Genomic DNA, 8995 nt, shown 5'->3' with positions numbered 1-8995 from the left:
CCTCACGTTTATCTAAATTAAACTCCATCTCCCATTCCTGGGTCCATTGGCCCATCTGGTCAAGATCCCATTGTACACTGAGGTAACCTTCTTCACAATTGTGCCACATTTTTATATCCCTCCTTCCTAGTGCTATCCCTCCTAACCCCCTTACCAGCCTGTTGCTCTGCTCTCTGTTCTAACGATAGTGCCAGTGTGCCATCCTTGAATTCTCCTTGGATAACCCAATGTATAACATTCTTTAAGAAATTTCATTGAGGAACTCAAAACTGTCCCTTTATAAAGAAAATCTTTGTTCCTATTCTCTTTCCAATTTCCAACTTTGCTCACCTAGCCTCTCTCGTCTAAGCCCTTACTGACTTCTATGAATTCCTGTTCTTCCTTAATCTCACTCTATAAAATATCCTATTAAACACATGGCCACCTCATTGAACTTGCTATCATACCTGTATAATTGCATGGTAATACAAAGCATAAACATTGATAAAATCTTTTCATCTTATACTCATTAAGACTGACATGCAAGAAAATAAACTTGGGAAGGGAGCAAGCTGATGTTTCCGTTCGAAGTTTGGTTTCTTGGGTTGTCAGTGCTTTGCAGTTGTTGTTATCGTGTAACCTTGCTCACTCTGTATCCACAATCAGGCAACTCTCCAAGTTGTGAACAGTTGTACATTTAGGCTGCCAACTGTATAGTCTTCAGCACTCAATATGCCACAATACTTGGGGAGGCGATGACCTCGTGGTATTATCGCTGGACTGTTAATCTAGAGACCCAGATAATGTTCTGGGCACCTGGGTTCGAATCCTGCCATGGCAGATGGTGGAATTTGAAGTCAATGAATATCTGGAATTAACAATCTAATGATGACCGTGAATCCATTGCCGATTGTCGGGAAAAACCTATCTGGTTTACTAATGTCCTTTAGGGAAGGAAACTACTGTCCTTACCTGGTCTGGCCAACATGTGACTCCAGACCCTCAGCAATGTGGTTGACTCTTAACTGCCCTCCGGACAATTAGGGATGGGCAATAAATGCTGCCTAGCCAGCGCCACCCTCGTCCCATGAATGAATAAAGGAAAACAGAATACTTCCGCAGGTTTTCATCTGCTCAGCTGTTGTCTATAAAGCCCTTGTACGCAATAAAAAAACTACTATGTTCCATTCCTGTTGTTAGTATGCTGTCGCAGCTTTGTGCCCTTGTCAAGGACAGGTACGAACACATCGAATTTTGCACTACGTTAATCATTAATTGCTAGACGCGGTTGGATCATAACAGACAGTTTTGTGCCTCACTGATCTCTGACAAAACCACCTACCACTGCAGCTTAATCAAAAGATAAAGCTCAACTTCTTTGCACTATCAATCTAGACCTTAAACCTGAAAACTCTGCTCACCTACACTCCCCTCCAAAAATACAAAGAGCTCATAAACTGCATCACTGAGACCACCGTTGCTATTTTTCTTTTCCTTGTCCTCCCCCTAGACTCTCAACAGCTACTTTCTGTAGTTTATCTCATAGCATTCACAGGTTTCTCTCATCCTGTTCCCATCAACTCGTTGACCACTTTCACTTTCCTTACATCCCATGCTGACCACCACTAAGTAATTCTTCCTCCTCAAGTACTGTTCATTTTCCTTCCAAAGTATTATTTACTTTGTCTTCAAAACTCCTATCCTCAAATGCCAATGCAAACTGCTGTCTATTGTGAATTAATCTTGGAGTCCTTGAGCATGTTGCTTCCTGAATCTTCTCTCAATACACCCGTCACTCAATATTTAAATCATTTCTAATACATTTTCTGCTCAGTCATAAGAGAGATGCCTAATCAATCACAATGCTTTATAATTGTGGTATAAAATCTCCAACATTCTTGACAGCTTTTGACAGTCAAATGCAACTGCTTTCTCTCATATCTCTCCTCTGGTCCAGCTTTGTGTGATTGTCATCAGTTGGTTTTGCTTTTTACCCCACCAAATTATGCCCTGAACATTTCTAACAATGGCATCTTTTCCTCAACTCCTTGCTACACTTCGGCAACATCATCCTCAACTGCATCTCTTCACTGCCTTTTTTGACCCCCTCCACTGCTTTTGTGCTGTCATGTTTTCCCACATTGTTGGTGGCCTGTAAATACTTCCAATTAAACTTTAGGTCAACCAAATCCATTTTCTTTGGCCTCCATCATAAGTTCAATGTCTTTTTATTAATTCTGTTGTCTTCCCCATCATTCACTTTATTGTTTGAATTAGATTGCTCATTATGTCTGAGTCCAGATGACCCCATGAAGAGCTTCGAGCCCCATTTTTTGTCTGTCACCAAAATTCTGGACTATTGCCAGATCCACTCATATTTTGCCACATGTACTGCTGGAACCTGCATCCATTCTTTTGTTAATTTCTGTCTTGGCTATTAGAGTTCTCCTGGCCGACCTCCCATCCTCCATAAACTGTAGATCATCCAAAATTTGATGTTCCCAACATTTCCAATATAAAGTTCCTAGACTTGCATTTAAATCCTTTGTGGATTTATACATATGAATAAACCATTCAGCATCTGTAACTTTAATAAGATCATAATTGATCTGTTCATAACCTCACATTATTGCGCACTCCTGATAAAACTGTCTTTCTCTCTGTCTCTCTTTCCCCCCCCCCCTCCCCCCCACCAACTCTTTGCTTGGCAAGTTTCTATCACTTCTGTCGTAAAAATATTCAAGGATTCCACTTCCACTACTTTTTAAGGAAGAGAATTCCAAAGAGAAAATAAAAGTCACCTCAACTTTCTTTTAAATGGTCAAGGCCTGATTTTTGAACAAGGACCCCTAGTTTCCAATTCTTACACGAGAGGAAACACCCTGTCCACATCAACCCTGTCAAAATTCTCAGGATCTTGTATGTTTCAACCAAATGACCTGTGCAGCCTTTCAACCCCTCTAATAACTTCGTGTTATTTCAAATTTACTACTTGTGCATCCATCAAAATCTTCTGTCCTTCAGCCGTCCTGGATTCTACCTTTTGTAATTCCCAGCTTAATACTGTTCATCTGTTTCTTTGAAGACCCTGTTTAACACACTTCTCGCTTTGCCCATCTTCCAGATCCAATATTTCATATGGCTTGGTATCGATTTTTGTTTTAAAAGCTGTGAAACACTATGGAATGTTTATCTTCAATGAAATATGTTTTAATTTGCAAATTATTGTTGTAAAGAATTATAAATGTTTTTGAGATCATGAGACTATATTAATAATCCTATGATTGTAAATAAGTGTAGTGTTGGAGGAGTCCAGTAGGTCTGGCAGCATCATATTTCCAATACAAAATGACTCTTGGAACCTTGAATGTTCTGAAGAAAAGTTTTATTGAACTTAAGACTTAACTCTGTTTCTGTCTCCAAAGATGCTGCCAAATCTCCAGAGTTCTCCAGAACTTTGTTTTTATTCCAATTTCCAACATCCACAGTACTTCACTTTATTCCTATGATCTGTGCTCCTTGTACCTTATGTTCTAAACTGCACAAGTATGTTTCCTCTTTTGAACATCTGCATTGTGTTGAAATCCAGACTAATTGCAAAAACTCCAACTCTAAACATTTTCTTAGCTCAATTAAAATCTGGGAATATTTTGACTTCCTTTCGCAATCTCCAAACTCTAATTTTAATTCCTACTTCCTGATTCAGTTTTCATGGTTATTTTTTGCAATGTATTTGTGTTATGTGAACTAAACTAAAGGAGCTAGAAGTGAAAATAACATTTTTATAGAATAATTCCAATATATTAAAAACATTAATTGCTGAGATAGGCATGAGATATGTTCGCTTCTGGTGAATTAGTATAACCTGAATAAGTGCAAGAAACAGTGAAGACATTTTCTTTCTATACTTTAGAATACTGTCTTTGTAGACATGCCTTTATAACGATCAAGCACATTGTAGAGTAAGTCAATTTAAATTCAATTAATACAACTGAAATACACTAAATCAAAAAAAAGCTTGGTTGGAAATACAAAATCTTCTCAACTAGTTTTCCTGAACCAGTTAATGCAGATATTGATCAGTGGAATAAAGTTATTGAACAACTAGGAACGCCATCTGCAGAATTCATGAAGAAATTGCAGCCAACTGTACGAAATTATGTAGAGAATAGGCCAAAATATCCAGGGCTTGGCTTTGAAACATTATTTCCAGATTGGGTGTTTCCAGCAGATTCAGAACGTGACAAGTTAAAAGGTATGTTTTGCTTTTTGAAATTGTGTGTTTAGATCACGTTCAAGAGCATTGTGTACATCTGTATTTTTAAACTTTGTTTGCAAAGAAATTCAATAACAGATGTAAAATTACTTGGAAATCAAACTGCTGAAAATATTAAAATCCAGGGGTATGATGTGCCACTGAATTTTTAAAAGCTTCAACTTTGTGGTCGTTTTAAAACTATTTAAAAGTTTAATAAAAATATAAAATTCATTATTTTCTGACAATTTTAAATCTTAAGATCATAATGGTTCAATGTTTTAAAAGGAAGCGAAATTTTTTATGTTGCATTTTAGGAATAAAGTAATTGCTTGAGCACATTTCTCTTTGGTCAGTGTAGCGAAATTATGTTTGTGTTAGTCAACATATTCGCTGTAGCTTGTGCAAGACTAGTCCTCTCGATGTTTATTTTAAATGCATTTAATAATTTATAAAATGGGTAGGTTACAGAAACCCCTTAATCATTAAATTGTTTTATTTATTATATTTCAGTAAGTCAGGCCAGAGATCTTCTATCAAAAATGCTGGTAATCGATCCTGACAAGCGAATTTCTGTAGATGATGCCTTACAACATCCATATATTGCCGTCTGGTATGATCCTTCTGAAGTAGAAGCAGTAAGCAAATTACTTTTAATTTAGCATTTTAGTTATCTGTTTTATACTAGTGTTTGATTCATATTTTGCTTCTGTGCTTGAACTGTTTTAATCTAAGCTGTACGTTAGAATCAGAATTTAGACGCTGACATAAATGATGGGAGCAGGAGTAGATCGTATGGCCTGTTGAACCTCCTCTGCAGTTCAGTACCGTCATGGTGGTTCTTGTGCTTCATTTGCAGGTTTCCACCTGCTACTGATCTGCTTCTATTCCCTGTATTCCAGCAGAGGCTAGAGCAAAGCATTGATTATTTTCTCATCCCACTCGTCCACTGATCATGGCAGTTTTTAAACAAGTGGTGGTGATATGACTGATTTTAAATGGATTTTTGGCCTTTATGTGATTTATAATTAGAACCAAGTTAGCCAGGTTTCTTTAGTCAGCATAGAGTAATGAGTTTATTGCAAATAACACTTGGTTGTAATATGTGAAGACCATTGACCAAAAAAATTTAGACTCTACAAAGATGCGTATGACTTATATTGTGTCATCCCAAACTTTACTTGAGACAAATGAGTAACAGATAAATGGTCAAACACCCTGGAAAATGCAGCAACTGCCATGCGATCACATGGATTTCTCAGACATTAGTAATACTGCAGGTCACTAATTCTCATTAAAACCTCATGGGATTATGGGTTTGATAAAATGATCTTGCAGCTCTGTTATGATCTGCCCCAGTTCTGGTGATTTACCTGCCTTTCTTAGGACCGTGCTTCTTTGGGTTCTTGGAAACTGCAGTCTACAGTTACAGGCACAACTTTAGTTTCTCCACAAAAAGTGAAATTTGCTAACCCAGTATTGCTGCTCTACTTGTGCTCTACTCTGGCTTAGTTGGCAAGGCAATACTGCTTGTGGTACTCCTTCACCCTATCTCACATTTGTGCTGAACTATAGTCCAAAAATGTGAAGCTTCGGTGGATTGGCCATGCTAAATTGCTCAGTGTCCAGGGATGTGTAGGGTAAGTGGATTAGCCTTGGGAAATGCAGGGATAGCGTTGGGGTGTGTGGACTTGTTGGGCCGAACATGCCACACTGTGTAGGGATTCTATGATACTAGTGGCACGTGGCTTTTGAGTCCCAAAAGCTTCCAGAGTTTTCTTGGAGTCATGACTCCAACATTTTGCTGCTTACTAACTGCAAGAACGTTTTCCTGAGTTCTAACAGCGCAGAGCCATCCAACTTGACTTCTCACTTGGAATACCAACAGCACATCAATTGCCGTTCACTTGCCTTTTCAGCAGTGTATTCTGACAGTTCTTTTCTGGATGGAGCTTGCTTCTGTCTTAGTCTTTATCACCTCCTCCAACTAACTGTGACCCAGGACCCTTACAGTTTTGAGGAAGCGTCACCGGACCTGAAAGGTTAACTCTGATTTTTTCTTCACAGGTACTGCCAGACCTGTTGAGCTTTTCCAGCAATTTTGTTTTTATTGTTGTTGTTGTAGTCATCGTCGTCACTACTACTGCTACAACCCAGGACTGTTCGTCAGAGGTCCTTGAACTGTTTTGGGTGTCCTATTGAAAATGTTGTAACAAGATCCACCCTTGCTCCAAGCAACATTTTAAATGTAACTAATATTTTGGAACAATAAAATGTAGCACCTCTATGGAACTGTCTGTCCTTCAACTGTTGCAATGCTGTCTTTGGCAGTACAGAAAAATCTGAATTAATTACACTTGAACAAGCAAAGATTTTTCCATGTCAAACCTAGTCATTAATTAACCATCCTCAATTCTCATGGAGGGTGAATGGGGTAACCCTGTAGAGAATTCTCTCTGAATAAATTGCTCCTCAGTCTTAAATGATCAATTAAGATTCTTGTGAAGATTTGTAGCTCAGGTGGATGAGGTTGTTGGCTTGCTTGCTGTGCTGGCAGGTTATCGTATAGATGTTTCGTCACCATGCTAGGTAACATCATCAGTGCAGCCTCTGATGAAGTGATGTTGTTCTACTCAGTTTGGTATTTATATGATCCAGTCTGTTAAGTTGGTTGTGTCATTTCCGGTTCTATTCTGCATGGGTTTATATATGGGGTCTAATTCCACATATTGTTTGCATTATGGGTTGAAAATCAGGCCTCTAGGAATTCCCATGCATGTCTGTGGTTGGCTTGAGCTAAGATGATCACGTTTTCCCAGTTAAATTGATGGCTTTCATTGTCCGAGTGCACTGAGATGAGGGAAAGTTCATCGTGTCGTTTTGCTGCTAGCTGGTGTTCGTGTATCCTGATGGCTAGTTTTTTCCGGTCTGGCCGATGTACTGTTTATTGCAGTTTTTGTAAACTACGTTGGACCTGCATGTCATGGGTATGGGGTGGCTGACAACGAGACTCCTGCGACCACAAGGAATCGATGTAGCACACAAACCCACAGCCACACAATGACAAACACTCACAAGAGCCAAAGACACCCACATCCAGCCCTGAAGGAGGGTAATATCCAAAACGTTGACTTCTCCTTTCCTCCAAATGCTACCTGGCTTGCTGTATTCTTCCAGCCTCCTGTTTGTCTGTTTGTATATGATGTTGGTTGAGAGATGAGCATTGACCAAGACATTGGATCGAATGCCTGCTCTTCAAATTAGTACCATGTGATACTGTCTTGCCTAGCTGGGATCTCATTTAAGATGTAACACTGCCTTTAGCATTAAGTATTGTCTTTAATTGTGTGTTCAAGTCTTTGGAATTGGGTGTAAACTCATGACATTCTGCCTTAAGGGCATGACTGCTACCACCAAGCTAAGGCTAATGCCAGGAATGCCTTCTCAATTTGATGTACAGAATGTTGAGGTTCTGTTCGAGAACATTTTTCTGAAAGTTTGGGAGAATTACGATTTTTGGTAGGGTTAAGCAAAAATATGTCCACATGTACGACAAAGTGCTATCTCCATACTATGTCGTCGTTGATTCAGTTAAGAGTTATTAATATATTTTGTCCTGATTCTTCGAAACCACTATTCTTCTGTAATATTAATAGATCTGTTATTGCCCATGGCACCAAATAGATTTACAAAGTAATGGTGCATCATTAGGAAAATGAGATGGAAAAATATTACTCAAACACTTACTAGAGACTGTTCTGTGTAAGACTTAAGTATATTAGAAAGTTAATATAAAAGATGAACTAATTGTTTACTGTTAATCAATTTGATCAGACTAGTTACAAGTAGTAATCTAAGCGCTCCTGCCTGGAGGGCTATTGAGACCTAGGTTCAAGTCTCATTTACTCCAGAAGTATACAATAATCTCTCTGAACAGGTTGATTTTAAGTATTTTTCACTCCCTCCTATAATTTGGGAATGCTTTTAGTACTATAGGTCAAGTCCATACAATTGAACCAGAAATATTATAATTGAGCTATTAATAAAAGTTAGTACTTGTCCAGGTATCAGCTCTGTGATTTAGCACACGATGTGTCTTAGCTCTATAGAAAGAATTGTGAACTTTTTGATTCCTGCATCTTGATTCTAAACTTTTTGTTTGTGCAATAGCCCCCTCCGCAGATTTACGATAAACAGTTGGAGGAGCGAGAACACAGTATAGAGGAATGGAAAGGTAAATATTTACAAGACAATGCTTAAAGATTAATTGAAAGACTGTAATAATTCACTACAGTGGAACACACGAACTTTTATATTTCTTGTGTTTTACTAAGGAAACATAGTTGACCAATTTAAGTAAATATTGGTTAAGCATTAAACTGCTTCATTACATTAAAACACTGCTAAAAACACTCAAGTCACTGCTTTATCATAAATCTAAAGGTGGTAAAGCATTTTTAAAGAAGTAGACAAATGTTTTTAAAGTGGTGAAGACTCTGTCTGTTGGGCCCTAATACACTTCTATATTGTTTTCGTTACTTAGATATAATTACGCAAAACTTAGAGTTTATCAATTCAATCACAATATTTTCAATATTGTCATAATATTTAAGAAAAATGTAATATGCATTGAAACTTTTTTATGGGGATAGAAGTGTGACTCAAGACTTGAAAATAATTTAAGAAAGGTGGTTCCCAGGAATTTTGGACAAATGCCATCTCTTATAATAGATAACAAGGTGTAGAGCTGGATGAACACAG

General features: G+C 38.0%; 1 protein-coding gene across 1 annotated transcript; it reads left to right on the top strand.

Moving 5' to 3' along the window:
* Positions 1 to 4004: 4004 nt before the first annotated feature.
* Positions 4005 to 8468, top strand: LOC125481047 (mitogen-activated protein kinase 9-like; the record flags this gene model as incomplete). The annotated part of the gene is made up of 3 exons (XM_048594138.1): positions 4005 to 4234; positions 4748 to 4872; positions 8405 to 8468. Coding segments are annotated over exons 1-3 (316 nt in total), but the record flags the coding sequence as incomplete, so codon positions are not given.
* Between the last annotated feature and the right edge of the window lie 527 nt (positions 8469 to 8995).

The sequence above is a fragment of the Rhincodon typus genome, unplaced genomic scaffold (genome assembly GCF_021869965.1).
Source record: "Rhincodon typus isolate 14 unplaced genomic scaffold, sRhiTyp1.1 hic_rhity00006272, whole genome shotgun sequence".
Taxonomy (NCBI): domain Eukaryota; kingdom Metazoa; phylum Chordata; class Chondrichthyes; order Orectolobiformes; family Rhincodontidae; genus Rhincodon; species Rhincodon typus.
This window is presented reverse-complemented; position numbering and strand designations above follow the sequence as displayed.